The sequence below is a fragment of the Maylandia zebra genome, linkage group LG8 (assembly GCF_041146795.1).
Source record: "Maylandia zebra isolate NMK-2024a linkage group LG8, Mzebra_GT3a, whole genome shotgun sequence".
NCBI lineage: Eukaryota > Metazoa > Chordata > Actinopteri > Cichliformes > Cichlidae > Maylandia > Maylandia zebra.
In genome coordinates, this window is record NC_135174.1 from 14,171,848 (window position 1) to 14,188,598 (window position 16,751).

Below are 16,751 nucleotides of genomic sequence, written 5' to 3' on the forward strand. Positions count from 1 at the left end.
TAGTCATAATGTAAGATTTTACAGACTCTCATCATAATAATTATTAAAACTAAGGAAAAATACAGGGAATAATAGGAATAGTTCCCCAGAGCAGCTTCTTAACCAAAATTATGCATTTGATTGATAGAAATCAGATATAGATATAAATCTTATTGGCCCACACAGTCCAAGAATAACTGATTATGATGCCTTTTCCCCCACTTCCCGCTGATTTCCCCCCAAAAATCAGCATCCCATCATTTGGTGTTACAGTTAATTTCACAGTGTCACAGGATACAGCTTTCAACATAACAGAATAGGTACCAGCATGATGTGTCCTCTTTGCATCTACAGATAAAAGAGGGCATGACAAAACATTGGTGATATTTGCCACCTGTGCTTTTAAGCGGTATTTACAGTATGTGGTTATATTTAACTTGGCCACTAGAGGGCAACAAACATCCATATTCACACAATAATGTGAATAATAACCTGCACAAATAGGCCTCCAGAGCGTGTGCATCATGGGCACACAAAGGGGTCCACATCTACATTCGGCAGTGATTCATTTAAAAGCCCGTTCACCTTTTGTGTAACTTCGCTAATACCTCATCTTGGTTGCATCTCGGTGGATGTGGGCAGCGTTTGGAGACAATGGCAAGTTATTATGATAATCAAGCCAATTAAAGTATCTCACGAAGCCGTGCTCAAGAGCGTGAACCTGTGTCTCAGCGCCACTGAACCCTCCTACTTTATAATGACTGTAGAATCCAGTGTGCCATCTGCTGGTGTAAAAGAATATGTGCATTGTGGGGTCTGGCAGACAGGTTCTCCAAATAATAAGATTAGCAAGAAAAAAAGAAAGATCTAAACAGATCTTGGCATGATAAAGATTATGGAAGGAAGACGGTACTTAGAGTTTAAATGATTAGAGACAATCTGCAGCTTAATTAAATTATTTCATGAAGCATCTCGTTGGAAGCAGGAAATGCCTCTGTACCTCAAAGTAGCTGGACATTTTGGATGCGAATGCGAATGTGTAAAGTAACTGATGGAGGCCCGTAAATCTGATAATTACAGGGATTTTTTTGTTGCACTCGAACGCGTCTAAGCAAATCGCAGCATTCGCTGCGAGCAGGTGACTATTTTGTGTAAATTGATACGTAAAGGTTCAGAAAGGTAACAAAAAAATCTAGAATTTGAGCAGGGCTAGTTGGCAAACTGAAAAGCGTGAATGGAGGTCACCGCAGACAGTGAGTGAGTCTCGGCGGAGACACAGAAAGGGGGAGAGGGAGGACGGACAAGCGGCCAGCCGCCTTCAAAAATGGCGTCTCCGGAGGAAAATGAGTAAAAAATATTAAAACGCGGCCTGCTTTCTTTACACTTCCTCGTTTGGGCTTTAAGGTTTTTCGTGCTCTGGTGGATTTTTTTCTCTCGTGAGCAACCTCGTCGTCGCTTTTACTTGTATGTACCAAAAGAGAAATATGGGGAGCGAGCATTTGGGGAAATAAAAGCAGCCCCGTTTTATTTTGATGCGTCGTTACTGACAGCTAGCATCTGCTGCTAGCTCAACAGCTCTGCTCCGAAAGGGGGGTGGGAACGATTTTGCATGCAAGGGAGGAAAAAAAGGGGGAAGAGGTTTTCAAATTGTGGATTTCTTTGCTCGTCTACTGGGGCTGATTGCTACCAACGTGGCTTGTCGATTGCAATCTTTTCTCGTGCTAGCAGCCTAGCCAAAACTAGCCGAAAGAAAAGGGGAGGAGAGACGGTGGAAAAAGGACGCATTCAAGTCAAATGTTTATCAGCATTTCGCCCATCGCCGGCCAAATCCGCGGCATCTTCATCATGACCGTGACTGGTTTCAGACTAAATCTGCATTCGTGGAAATGATAAATGTGAAAGGCGTAGGAATAGGAGAAAGACTGGCTTTTTTGGAGGTGGTTGGATTATAACCCCGTAGACCCCCCCTTTTTTTCATCCAGCTTTCTCCTCCTCCCCTCCATTTCTCTTTCAATATGCTGTTTTCCACTCCTGAGGACTTGCTTATGAAACCGGGGAAAATAGTCTGAAAACGAGAACGTGAGAGACTGGATTTTTTTTTTCCGTAACCTGCCCTGCGACGTTCTCGTTGCTTTCATCCTCATCGCACACACTGTACACCACATAAATGGATAGAAATTACCCGGGAACAGGATTCGGTGATTTGGGCGCAGGAGCAGGATGGAGTTACGAGAGAACGGCAAAAGCAAGGTATGCATTGGATTCAGACAATGTGCATGCATTAGTGCTACTTTGCACGGTGTGACCCATGTAAACAAATTGTCGCCATTCACGTATAGCCCCATGCCTTGCTATTATGTGTAATGCATTGTCATCCAAACAGTTGCATAGTAATAATATTATAAACAGGAATGGATGAGTGTGTGTCGTGGGGGTGGGCGGGGTGGAGAAAGGAAAGGTAGGGGAAATGAACTGAATGTGATTGACAGACGTGGGTTTTTTAGGTAGACCTGGCAGGGTGGAGGAGGTAGTGGTGGTGGTGGTGGTGGTGATGGTGGTGGGGGGGAGGAGGAGGATGTCTGGAGTATCCATAGGAATTATTGTTCCCTGTGTGCAGGCCTGGACACAAACCCCCGATAGATGGATAGAAATTCATTGGATTGATAGGATCTGGTAAAGAGTGCAGACGCAGCAAAGCCATTCCAGCAGCACCCCCGAACAGACATCAACAAGATGAACTGATGCATATTAACGAGAGGATGCATTTAATTAAAGATTTCTTAAATAACCACATCTTAAAGAGGCGAAAAAATGGGGAAGGAAATTATTCACACAAGGCTAACGCAACAATCATAATTGAGGTTTTGGCTGTCTTTTTCGCCAAGCATGATCCAAATTGTGGGGTTTTTTGTTTTTGTTTTTTTTTTTTTTATTTTGGATGATTTGGGTTCATTTGCATAATAAATTGCCCCACATTCACTCTTGTGTCAAACATGCAGCTTGTCGTTTGCCTGAATAGTAAATTTCAATAAAATTAGGCCAAGGGTGAATGCATTTGGTGGTAGTAAAAATCGGCTGGACCCTGTAAGAATGCCTGTCTTTTTTTAGCTTTGATTAGCCCTGAGAGCTAGCGCTCTGTTGCAGGGATGTGTATCGAGGCCTGTGCATGCAAACGTCATTGCCTCATGTATAGATGCACATGTGTGATATTTAAACCCAGATGTAGCAGCCGGATCACACTCGAAAGCCTTCGCGGTCCCTCGGGGAATAATATTTGATGAAACAAACCTAGCTAGTTGCTGATGTTTGCATGCAGCTTAGCATGCATTTGCGTCGGCTTGCACCATCCAGCTGTTAGCTCCATCATCATAATCAGTGCTTACAAGCATATTAATCAGTTGTCTTTGGTGCTCAGTAAGGAAACTGTATTTTTCACTCGGCGCACTTCCACGCGTTGATTACACATGCTTTATGTAAATGCAAGGCTGGCCTTGCAGTTTGGGCCTAGTATCTGCATTTCTACCATAGCTGCTGTGCTCTGCTAGGCGGTGCTAACAGCAGCACAAAATGTTAGCATGTCATCTGGTTAGCCAGGCAGCCACGCATTTCATCTCTCTTTTGTAAAGCACAGTACTGCCAGTGGAAGCTTTTAAGATTTAAGCAGGGAGTTGATTTAGATTGGGGAAATTACAAATTATGCAATGAGTGTGTCTTCTGATTTCATTATAATAATTGCAAATTAGCTGTTCTTTTATTTTTGCATAGCATGTATACAGCTGGTTTTAAACATTTGCATATGGTTTAATACATTTGGATGTAATGAACAATTCTGTAATCCAATGCTTATCAGAGATTTGCTTTACACCTGTAGATCACGTCCAAGAAGCGTGAAGATATTAAGGGTATGCCCCTAATGAGTAGGGCTGGATGTAACATCATTCATTAAATGAGCGACCTGCATATTAGATGTGTGTTTTTAAAAGGTAGACCCCAGATCAGGAAGTGTTTCCTCATGGGTCACGTTGTGAGAACAGATTATGTTTTCATAAATTCTCATATGAGTGAAATTACTGACAGTTCACAACCCCTCCTCACCCGTCCTCTCTACTCCCATGTCTTCCCAGTCTTGTATATGGGAGTTCCAGATCATCCCACCCAGAGTCTGAGCTCCTTCACCGGCAAGCTTACGCCACCCCTCACCCTCTGCAGGGCTATGCCACCAATCACCACCCAGGGAGCTCTGGCCAAGGCGGAGCTTGGGGAGCAGCTGGACGGAGTTTGGGTAAGATAAATGTCATACCTTCCATGTCACCACCATAAGGGGCCCTGGCAATGAATTATTGTGTCTGTCCGTACAGGCCCTGGCAGATTATTGTCATTGAAAAATGTGCACATTATCGCTTGGATGAGTCAAACCCTTGGATGTTGAAGCTTGTGCTCATTCTCATACGTTTTTTGTTTTTTTTTTCCAATGGCTTATGAGTTGTGTATTTTTTTAGATACAGCTGGAACTTCTACAGTTCCCTTTTATATTCTTTGCTTTACATCAGGTTTGCCAAATAAACCTCTTGAGAAGTTAAACCTAATTTTCTTACTTTACGTACATCTGAGCAACTGGCTTTTTTTTTTTTTTTTTTTGTTAAATTGATTGATTGGTTGATTGATCATTTTTATTAATTAATTAATAAAAATTATCAATCTTGATCTTAATCAGTGAATAAATGTTTCATTGTTCTGTCTTTCTTTTCTAAAGGTTTGTCTGGGCTGTTTGATACTGGCCTCCACCACGCCAGCCCCTCTGCTCCCGATGCCTCTGTCATGAATCTGATCTCAGCCCTGGAGTCCCGGGGTCCCCAGCCTCCGCCCTCTGCCTCCTCCCTACTATCCCAGTTCCGCACGCCATCCTGGCAAACAGGTGGGGCTATGTTAGATCTTCCCTGATGTGCTGACATTCAAACAGGCCCCGCAGTCAATATGACATTTAAAAAAACGCCCAATGTTTGCCCATCATTATTATTCTGAGTGTGTGACTATGTGTGTTTTATCAAATATTTATTGTACTTGTCTATAGTTTTCCCTTTGACTTGATTAATTTTAAATCCTCTTTTTTGTTTTACTAATTAATTTATGTCAGATTTTGAAATGATAGCTTGAAGGTTACTGAGTAATTTTGCAATGTCTTCCTCTTCTTAACAGCGATGCACACGCCTGCTCCTCCTGAACTATTCATCTCGGGAGCCCTTCCTGGCTCTGGCTCTTTTCCCTCCTCCTCAGCTCTATCAGCCTATCAGCATCCGGCTTCCTTCTCCAGCCGTTCATTCCCTGGTGCCTCCCTTTCCCTCCAGGACACACCCACTTTCAGTCCAACATCCAATGGTCTGCTCTCCCCACATGACCCCCTAATACACATAAAAGCCCCATCTCAGTCAAGTCTGGGATTTGATAGACTCCTGTCCTCACAGGGTGCTGCTGCAGCTGCTTACAGGGGCAGTCAGGATCCCACAGGTGCCACATCAGCCCAAGCGTCCTCTGCCAGGCACCTGCAGTCACACCAGTTCAACTTGCTGTCGTCACAGCTACAGGATCAGTCCTCCCAGCTGTATAATCCGTCAGTCTTTCCCTCAGCCCAGCCCCAGCCTCAGTCTCAGTCCCAGTCTAACTCTGCTCAGGAGAGGGCCGTGCCTCGGCAGGACAGCGTTATCAAACACTACCAGCGCCCCACGCCAGCTCAGTCGCAGCTCTCGTCCTCTGCTGCCCACTCTCTTCAGCACTACCTCGGCTGTTCAGGGCCTGGGTACCAGCAGATCGCCACCCATCACAGGCATGCCGGACTTTCTTGCAGTCCGTTGGGAGACCAGAGCCCCTCATCTGACCACAAGCCCACCTCCCGCACTGAGCAGTATCGGTCAATTAATCAGCCTCCCTATTCCTCCTCTTCCTCCTCCTCCTCTTCCTCCTCAGCTGGGAAAGGTACCAAAAGCAGCTCAAGCAGTGGCTATTCTTCTGGCAGTTCTGCATCATCTTCCAGAACTCCTCACACTCCCCCTTCGGCTTCATCCACCTCCTCTTCCTCCTCTTCCTCTTCTGCCACCTCTGGAGCTCATCCTTCCAACTCGATTCCCACCTCCACTTCCAGTGCAGCCCCTTCCAGGCAACAGCCACCCCCTCAGCCAGCTCCGCCTCCTCCAGCCCCTCAGCAGCAGCCTCCTGCCACCTCTACATCAGCTCCCCAATCTCTTCCAAAATCCTGCCTCTCAGGCTATGGCTCTCCTGTCCCCCCAGTGAAGACCCCCACATCTGCTCTAACTGGTCAGACCCCACCGCAGCAACAAACACAGTCATATTCCCCTAATCAACCCCCCACATCTCACCTGGCTCAGTCCTACGGAGGCTTTAGTTCACCACAAGCTCAAGACTTGAGCTCAGGTACTGGAGGGAAAGGCTATGGAAGTCTGGGAGGACGAAGCCAGTCTTATTCCACTGATCTATATGGAACTGACTCTGCTTATGGATCACTTCCATCCTCTCTGGGTGGAGCTGGAAGCCCATCGCTAGGCTATGGAGCCCCAGGCCACTCACCTGCCCTTCTAAGGTCAAGTGGTTCGTCAGGCAGTGGAGCATCTGGGGGAGGAAGCAGCAGTGGCACAGGAAGTGGAAACTCTGGGTCAGGGGGAGGAGCAGGAAATGGTCTCACCAATGAGAGAGGTGGAGGAGGTAGTGGAGGTGCGTCTTACCATATCCCAGACTCCAGCCCCTCTCCATCAGGCAACTCTGGCATCATCCGTCCAGGGTTGCACTCACCAGTACCCAACTGCCCTACTCAATCTCCAGGAGGACCAGGCTCAAATAAATACATTTCCTCAGTTCTCTCCCCGACTTTCTTAGCCTCCCCACAAGGCTTCCCTGACACCAGAGGTCCCAGCTCCCAACCTCAGTCGTATCACTCCACCTCCTCCAAGACGAAGGCGGACACTTCTATGCTAGGCGTGGGTTCTCAGAGATCTCAAGAGGAAGTAGATGACGATGATGAGTTCTTGATCCAACATCTGTTGCAAGCCCAAGCGAGCCCTGCTCCTCAGGCTGCTCATCACCATCCTCAACAACAGCCCCAGCAGACATCTCAACAAACACAGCCTCAGCCCCAGTCAGTGCCCCCAACCACTGATTCAGGCAAAGGGATGAGCTATGACATGAGTAAGACTCCTGAGGAGAGGTACCACCCTCAGAGTGTCATACGTACCCACAGTGCCACAACCACTGCTGGAGTAGGAAATGCAGGTTCTGGAGGGTCCATCTCAGGGCTGGATAGCCAGCTGGAGATGTCACTGAAGAAACAACAGCAGCAACATCAACAACACCACCATCAACAGCAGCAGCAGCAAAGGAACGAGCGCTCCGTGGGAAGCAGCAGGAGCAGCGGTGGGAGAGGCAGCGCTGAACAAGTACACTCCCACCTCCATCACCATGATAACTTAGGCTCCGTAGTCCACTATGGCCGGGGCGACCCATACACTCAGCACTCCCTCGCTCCCCAGCACTCCTCACACACTCAACATGTGTCCTCACACTCGCAGATACCACCACACACCCAAATGGAGCTCCAAAAGAAGCCACAGGAGCGTGCAGAAATCCCTTATCCACGGAAAACACCTGAGATCCAACAGCAGCATTCCCAGTCTCAAGCTGCTGCGTCCCTGATGGACTCTCCCACCGATCAGTCTCGTCAGCCACCACATCTGCTCCAGTCGGTGTTGTCTCACACCACCCGCAACAAGATGGAGCCCCATCCACAGCACCACAAGATGGACTCTCATCGGCAACACCAACAGCATCACAAAATGGACTCCCATCCTCAGCACCAACAGCACCAGAAGATGGACTCCCACCAACATCAGCAGCACCACAAAATTGACTCTCATTCACAGCATCAGCAGCACCATAAAATGGACTCTCTCCCCCAGCAGCAGCAGCACTCTATTAGCCAACAACAAGCTGTAATGGATAATACTGGTGGGAGACTTGGCTCGAGTAAACACCAGCCTCAGTCTCAGTCCCAAGCCACCCAGCTCCAGCTTCAGCTGCAGTCCCAAGCTTTGGAGGTAGCAGCGGCTCACTACAACCACGGGCCCCCGCCACATCAGCACGAGCAGAGCCAGGTCAAACAAAGCTCTGTGGTCTCTTCCCTGGACATGCTGGAGCGCTCCCTCTCCCAAACCTCCAGCACAGACGTCGCAGTTGCAGAAGACAGACGTGGCGGACCGGGCAGCGCAGGAAGGAGCGGAGCGAGTGGCGAGCGCCACCGACAACAGCAGCAAGAGCAGCAGAGGCAGCATGCGCCCCACCATCAGCCTCCCCAAACCCACCACTCGCAGCAGCATTCAGCCTCTGAACTCCACTCCTTCCTTACGGAGCCTGACATCGGCTTATCGACCCCGTCTCACATGCATCACCTTTCCCAGCACCACGCGCAGCAGCAGCAGCATCCGTCCTCGCAACACCAACAAACCCACTCTCACCACCCACATACACAGCCCCACCCTCAGCAGCCTCCTCACCCTCATCATATACCCCCACCTTCTGCTTCGGCCCTCTCGCAGCCTCAGCCTGACCCACAGCAGCCGCTCTCAGCCCAGCTCACCCCTCAGCAGAGCCAGCTGGACCAGCAGCGCTCAGAACAGCACCAGTTTGACACGGTCAGCCCCGTGGAGAAAGCAGACCAGAATCAGCAAAGTAACCGCTTTGTACCCTTAACGTCTATCTGCTTCCCAGACTCCCTGCTTCAGGATGAAGACCGCTCCTTTTTTCCAGGAATGGAGGACATGTTTTGTGCAGAGGACTACAAGTCTAGCTGTGCTGGTGGTGCAGGACCAGGGCAGGAAGAGATGAATGAAAGCCACACCGGGCAAGAAGGAATGGATGCACTGAAAGCGGGACAGAGTGCAGGTGGAGCAGGGGGAAGCAGTGGCCCAAGTTATGACATAATGGGTCATCATGGTGGAGACCAGGGTTATGAACCTTACTGTCATGGCTTGGATGAACCTTCCAACAACACCATGACCCTGGATCTAGACTCCCTTAAAACACATGAGCTGCCTTCAACTGTCAACACTGAGCAGCTAGGTTTGATACAGTCACAGGCCCCAGCGATGGGTATGACCTCCAATACAGCTGGTCCCAACAATTCTGGAGCTAAAATGTCCTCAGGGCCTGGAGGAACTAACGCGGGACCTGGTTCTGGAGGTCTCCAGTCTCCCATTTTTTGCTCATCTCGTCCCAAGAAGCTCCTTAAGTCTAGCTCTTTCCACCTGTTAAAGGAGCGCAGGGACCCCAACACACTGCCTAAGAAAAGTTATGCTCAAGAGTACGAGTTTGAAGACGATGAGGATAAAGCCGATCAGCCAGCTGACATCCGGCTGAATAGCCGGAGACTCCCGGACTTGTTGCCGGATTTGGTGTCCAGCTGCAGAAAAGGAGGAGGAGGAAGTGGCTCTCTCAGCCCTTTAATGGGTGACATTGATTTCTACCACTCCTCTGGCTACTCGACTATGGGTTCACACACACTCCTGCCTCCAGAAGGACCCAAGAAGAGAGGCCGAAAGCCCACTAGGCCCAAAAGAGAGGGTCCTCCAAGGCCAAGAGGGAGACCCCGCATCCGTCCTATGCCTGAGCCGTACACTCCAAGAGGGATGATGGGGGAGATGGGTGGAATGACAGTAGGAGGGGGATTCAGCGTAGAGGGGCGAGGGAGAGGTAGGGGCCGTGGAAGCCGAGGCAGAGGAGGAAGAAGGGAGGATATGTATATAGAAATGAGCGGGAAGGAGCCGGATCAGATGCACCACCATCACCTCCATCAGCAGCAGCAGCCGCCACAGCAGCTCCATCACCAGCCACAGCAGCAGCAACAGCAGCAGCATGAGCCAATTCCACCTCTCAAGGTCAGTGGGATTCTGCCAGGAAAAGGCAGGTTTGACGCTGATAAAAGTACAAAGCAAACACTAGTTTTTTGGGTTTTTTTGTTTGTTTTGTTTTTTTATTGTGGTCTGATGGTGGTCACTGTAAAATCCCATATAAAAGAAGGGGTTCACATATAAGCCCTGACTTTAAATAACGCAGATTTACTGATGTGATAGCAGGGAGTGTTACCTGTGTGTGGATGCTTCTTATTGGAGTCGTGAGCCAGCTGAAGGTTGCTGTTTGTGTTTTGTTTTTTTGTTTTTTTCCCTCTCTGTCTCGGTTTCATTATTAGTCACTGTCCTCCATTTTTTTTCCTAGTTATTATAACTGATTATTTCTTAAATTTAAAATTAATTTATCTTAGGTTTCTAGATTTTTGCCAACTACGCCTTTACATTCATGCAAAAATACAATTAATATGAGGTTTATTCTCTTTTTATTTTCAGATCAAGTTACCCATTGGTACTCTGTCCTCCTCTGATGCTTTGCTGAGGACAGATTCTCTGTCTGGCACGGACCCTGCTTTGTCAGACGGCTCAGTTGGCTCTGCTCCCTCACTTGGTTTAAGTCCCGGACCTCCCTGCAGCACTGAAAGCACCAGAAGTCAGGACAAGATCAAACAGAAAAGCCAGATGATGGGCGAAGGAGTGGATGACGAGGGGCTGGAGGAAAGGGTAACAGCTACAGGATTTCATTTTCGCTGTGTGAAGAAGAAAATGTTGAAAATTGCTCAGGCTGAATTTAAATGAAAATAATTTGACTTTGTGGCTCGATAGTTTTTGTATTTGATCTGAATTAGAGGTTCTTGTTTTGTCTTTCTTTTAGGGGGATGAGAAGGACTCTGAGTCCAAGGCTGGTTTTGTTGCTTCATTTCTGGATTTCCTGAAAACGGGAAAGAGACATCCAGGCTTGGACATCTCACCGGGAATGGAACCTGACAATGGTGAAACTTCACCCTGTAAATCAGGAGGACTACGCTCACTGTCTCCTGCACCACCTCCACCACCACCACCGCCCCCATTCGGGGATGGTGAAGGTAATGGAGGTCTGGCTTTGGGCAACTGCCCCAGCCCCAAGCGTTTAGAAGATGAGCTAAAGAGGAATCTGGAGACTTTGCCCTCTTTCTCCTCCGATGAGGAGGACTCAGTGGGAAAGAACCAGGACCTCCAGAAGAGCATCTCCTCAGCAATTTCTGCTTTGTATGACACTCCTCAGCTGACATCAAACATCCAGCCCCCGCTACCGCCTCCCCAGTCTCAAAATCAACCAAGTCAAGGCCCTCTTACACCCGCAATGCAGCCCCCGACGCTTAGCCCACAGCCTGCCATGCACACCCCCCACACCCAGCCCCAATCCAACGAACCAGATGTCCTTCAGCCAGAAGATGTAGACATGAATGAGAATAAGGAGGAAGAAGAGGAGGAGGAGGAAGAGAATGAAGAGGAGAGAAGCACCGGTGGCGATGAAGAGAGTGATATGACGGAGGAACCACAGCTGGAGACCCTGGGTGCACCAAAGCTTGATGGTAAGAGTGGGAGTTGCCTTTTAGAAATTTAGTTTAGAAATTCCTTTAATGTGTTTGTTAAAAGAATTAATGGTATTGAATTTCTTGTCCCTCCTTCCTTCCAGCTCCTCTCCCTGAGATTCCTCCAGAACCCACAACTCCTGAACCTCCCTCTGTTCCTCCATCTCCTGCTTCATCCTCGTCTCCTTCTCACTCTCCCCTCCCTCCTCTCTCGCTCCCCTCACCCCTGCCTCCAGCAGAAGAACAACAAGAGCAGGAGGACTCCCAGCCTCCGAGCCCTGTCGCTCCCACACCTCCTTCCCCCCCACCTGCACCTCCCACACTGGCTACTATCCCACAGCCTGCCACCCCTCCTCCTCCCCCTCCTCCTGCTTCAGCCCCTACTCCAGCTCCAGTCTCCCCTCCTCCTTCTGTAGCTCAGAAGGAGTCTCCCATGCCATCTCCCGAGTCCCCCGCCTCTCCAGAAGAGCCCCCAGCTCCTAAGATCACCTCGCTGCATCTTGCTCAAAAGCAAGAAGATGCTGCCATTGTTGGAGAGAGTGAGGAGGATGAGAGTGAGAGTGGAGGGGAGGGCATCTTTAGAGAAAGGGATGAGTTTGTGGTGCGTGTGGAGGACATTCGAACACTCAAGGTATTTATATGAATCTGTGAATTTTTAAAAAAAATTTTATTTTTTTTTTAACCTATATATTAATCTTTATGTGGCTACGAAGGCATCAGTAGAGTTTTAAATACAGTAAAATAACTGATTGTGTGTTTGGATACAGCTGGCCCTGCAGACTGGCCGTGAGCCTCCACCCATCTGGAGGGTGCAGAAAGCCCTGCTGCAGAAGTTCAGCCCAGAGATCAAAGATGGGCAGAGACAGTTCTGTGCCACAAGCAATGTGAGTTCACCCCATGCCCTCGCTAATGTACCTTCAAACAAGTCTGTTTATATGCTCTTTAGTGTTCTAGCCATAATATCATAAAATAATGCAGTGTATGATATACAGGCTTTACGCCTGTCTGTATTGTTATATCATCTTCAAATTTAATGGAACTAAAAATTGTTCTTCCTTTTCTGGCTCAGTATCTTGGATACTTTGGAGATGCTAAGAGGCGCTATCAGCGAATATATGTCAAGTTTCTGGAGAATGTCAACAAAAAGGACTATGTCAGAGTGTGCTCCAGGAGACCGTGGCGCAGAGCCACACCTGCTCTCAGGTAAGAATGTTCTTCATGCTGAAACCAATGCCCATAAAGAATTTGAAACAAACTAGAGTAGATCAATGATGCGACTACCATCCAATCATTTCAGATATTAGGGAAATGCATCTACAGAAGCTGGTTGTTGATGATCGAATCATCACCGTTTTTCTGGACTTTTTAACAATTGAGGACAGGATGAGTAAAAACCCCTCAATGTTATACTGTGTTGTACTAAATAAAATTGATTTCCTCATCCTACAGACGTCAGTCCCTCCCCAGAATGGCGTCCCCTCCTGCCACTCAGGTGCCATCAAGAGTAGTGGAGAAAGAGGAGAGAGTGGCTCCACCAGTCCAGCGTGAACAGAAAGAGAAAACAAGAACGGCGACCACAACAACCACGACGACGACAAAAGAACCACGAGAGAGGAAAGAGCTCTCAGCTGCTGTGACTAAAGCTGAGGAGAAGGAGAAAAACCGGGACACAGAGAAAGAGAGGGAAAAGGAGAAGCGGGTGCAGTCGCAGCAGGAGAAAGCGGAGAAACGTGCAGCGGAGCGAGGTAGGACGAAGGAAGACAGGAAAGTGGTGGAGAGGAAGGAGAAGGAAAAGGCCGAGCGACCACCCAAGTCCAAGCCAGCCAAGGTGAAGGCAGAGCCGCCGCCCAAGAAGAGGAAGAAGTGGCTGAAGGAAGTACCTTCATCATCTGACTCAGACTCATCGGATGAGGCAGCTAGCGAAAATGAAAGTGAGACCCTTCAATTCTTTCACTGTAGATGTGTTTGTTTTGGGGTTTTTCATATTTTAATTAGTGTGATGGTAGAAGACTCCGTTTAAAACTGGTTCTCACTCACAGTGCCAGTGAAAGGTGGAGTGAACAACCGTGCCATGAGGGAGATGTTCAGGAGTTACGTGGAGATGCTGGTGAGCACGGCCCTGGACCCTGACATGATCCAAGCTCTGGAGGACACAGACGGTGAGAACCGCGCACACATCCTTCTCAACATAATTACCAGTTTTATGTTAACTGGAAAATAAAGAAATAATTATCAGATGCAATTATTAAGTGAGAAAATCTCTGCTCTAACTGGGTTAGCCTGTCTGGTAGCTCACTTTTCTCTAGCTTAAATATCTGCATTGAAACAACTGGATGGAGGTATTTTCATAAGCAGAAAGTTTGGGCAGGTTGAGTAAAAATCACCGTTTCTGTCAAGTATCAGCTGCCAGGTTTTAGGTCGAAGCCTCCGGCTGGACAAACAGCCCACACGTTATGAGTTTATGAGCAGTCCAGATAAACCAGTTGTGACAGGTTAGGGGGGGGAAGCCCTGGGAGTGCATGAAGAACTGCAGCCAGGGAGAGCTGCTTTCAGTTTGCTGCTGGCATTAAAATGATTGGCAGCTACATGAATGATGACTAATGAAACGTCTTTTACATTGATTGGCCATCAGATGAGCTCTACCTCCCTCCGATGAGGAAGATTGACAGCATCCTTAGCGAACAGAAGAGGAGGTTGTTGAGGAGAGTCAGCATGAGCTCTCAACACCAGGTAATCTGTGAATGTGCTGCTTATTTTTCTGTCCCTCTGGCTCACATAATAGAAGGTAATAAAAGTATTTTACACTGCTCTGTTTTACCGCCTGTAAAATATGCTGATGTTTGTGTTGGAAGAAACCTATTTACACTTTACACAAAGTCAAAGTGTCTTAAAAGGTATTTCATTTTCTTCTGGATGGATCTTATATCATGTTAGTCACCTCTAGCTTACAATAATGCCATTTCTGCTTCCTGTGCTACTTTTGTTCATCCAAGACTCAGATTGCAGAAGGTTGCCACAACACACCAAAACATTAGTTTGTCATAATAAGAAGATTGGAATGAGGAAAAAACCTGTTTTTGTTTATGGAAATGAGAGGATGCAAATTTAATGACGGATGCCTTAAGGGTGACAAGGTGGTTAAAACTGGTGGATGGATCTCATGCTTGACTTGACATGAAGTTGTTTACTTGTTTGAGCTTAAAAAGCTGTTAAATCTGCATAAATTTTTTTTAAATATTTTTAACCAATTCATATCCAGATTTTTAATTATTATTGTATGGAGGACGTTTGAAAACCACTAGACTAACAGATAACTGACACTATTTTCTTAACTAATATTTTAGTTTAATTTTTATTTCAAAAGTATAGTATTTATTTTTGTATTAGTTGAATACAATGGTTTAGCCAACTGATAACCTTGGTAGACCCTGTAACAGGATGCCTGCAGGTAAATGAAATGATCCTTGAACTCGAGGACACTGGTGTTTTGTGTGTGACTGTTTTGTGGCTGTTCCTCATTGCCCCTCTCTCTACAGGAGGTCCTGCATGCTTACCCCCAGATAATTGTAGACCCCCTGGATTCAGGAGTGGTGAGGGTCCGGCTAAGCGGTGATGCTTACAACCGCAAGACCCTCAACAGAGTCAAGAAGACCCTGCCTAAACCACAGGTGTGCATTATTTTGTGTTTGCTAAGCGCTATGAATAGTTAGAAATCCCAGCGTACAGCAGTACATCAGTGCACAGTTCTGTGAAATTTTGTGTGACTGTAAATTTTGTCAATCACAAAAAAGCCTTGAACCACGGTAGTCACTGAAATCACTACACTGACAGAATTAATCATTACTGTTGCAAGTTTCCAAACCCAGAACAGCAACACTTAGTTTTACTTTACTTTTTTTTTCCCATAAATAATCTCACTAAAATTGACTCCAGCAATAATCCGAGTTCTTTTTAATAGGACCTTAAATTGTCAGCCGAGTCTTATCGGATCTACAGTCTCTACCACTCCCTGCATCATTATAAATACCACACCTTCTTACAGTGCAAGAAAGAGGTAAGAAACCATTGTTTCTGCTCATTTTGAAGCTTCTACTTCCATGTGTTTGGTTTGGTTACAATTGTCTCTCCTTCCATCCCATTCTCCCAGACCAACACCATTGAGCAGGCAGCTGAGGACCCGGGCCAAGAGGAAGTGGTGCAGCAGTGCATGGCCAACCAGAACTGGCTGGACAGCCTCTTCAGCTCCTTCATCGAGCTGCTCACGCTCAGCACCAAAGCCTGATTCAGCCACATAAAGACACAGATAGTGAATTAAAGTAAGAGTATTTGAAAACAAAAAAGGAAAGAGATGGATCCTACTGTACAGCCCCCTCCCCCTCCCCTCTTCAAATCTCTAAGGCCCTTGATGAACACGAGAGGGTCTGTTGACGTGACCTCGGACACTGGCCTGTTTTTTTTTGTTTTGTTTTTTTTTAAAATTTGTTTGTTTTTGTTTTCTTGTTGTTGATCAATGATTAAAGAAATGTCTTACTTTGTGAGAAGGGGACCCCCACTCGTGGTCACGGGGCACCAAAGGGTCAGGAGGAAACTGATTGTTTTACGGGAAAAAAAAAAAAAGGGAGAGAGGCAAGGTGGAAGGACAAAGAGGAGGATCGCCAAGTCAACGTGGGAGCCACTGACATCCTGTTAACTGTGTGTCATAAAGACAATAGCTCAAAGAGAAACTATTACCGCTTAGTTTTTACATAAATTATTTTTTGAAAAGACTAACATCAGCTGTTGGCTTTTGAAAAGATTAGAGGAGGGCGAGGATGCTTTTTAAAAACTGCGTGCGCCGCAAGCAGACTCACTCGTCGGCAGACAGAAACCTGAAATGTGTTAATAAACGCTCTCTCTCTATCGCTATCTCTCATTCTGTGCTATGTGAAGGGCAGCACCAGTCAGCTGTGTGATAATATATAAACACATTTTTATTATTTATATGAGGAGGTTTTTAACTTAAGCTCTCACAAGTGCTGGTTTGCTGCCCTTAAATGCTTTTTTTGTTTTTTGGGTTTTTGTTTTTTTTTATTAAGAGTTGTTTTCCACAGGTTCAGTATACAATCATAACCCACATATCCAAGTCGTCTTCCCCTCTATCCAAAAAAGACCAGACGTTGAGACAGACATGTATCAAATACAGTGGGTGTAAAATAACAGCAAAAGGAAAAAAAAAAAAAAAAAAAGGACGGGGAAAATAAGGAGACTCTATTTGACTCTTTACATTGTTGTGCTTCAGTTCAATCATCATTCA

The 16,751-nt window shown here is 46.9% G+C and overlaps 1 protein-coding gene across 1 annotated transcript; it reads left to right on the forward strand.

Annotated features, from left to right (window-relative positions):
* Positions 1-818: 818 nt before the first annotated feature.
* On the forward strand, positions 819-16,701 carry prr12a (proline rich 12a). The gene is made up of 15 exons (XM_004571396.6): positions 819-2,229; positions 4,104-4,261; positions 4,733-4,894; positions 5,176-9,914; positions 10,380-10,607; positions 10,759-11,458; positions 11,563-12,089; positions 12,226-12,342; positions 12,528-12,661; positions 12,908-13,389; positions 13,498-13,617; positions 14,091-14,188; positions 14,995-15,126; positions 15,417-15,512; positions 15,606-16,701. Exons 1-15 carry the CDS (start codon positions 2,147-2,149, stop codon positions 15,738-15,740), a joined length of 7,911 nt encoding a protein of 2,636 aa, XP_004571453.2. The 5' UTR covers positions 819-2,146; the 3' UTR covers positions 15,741-16,701.
* The last annotated feature ends 50 nt before the right edge of the window (positions 16,702-16,751 follow it).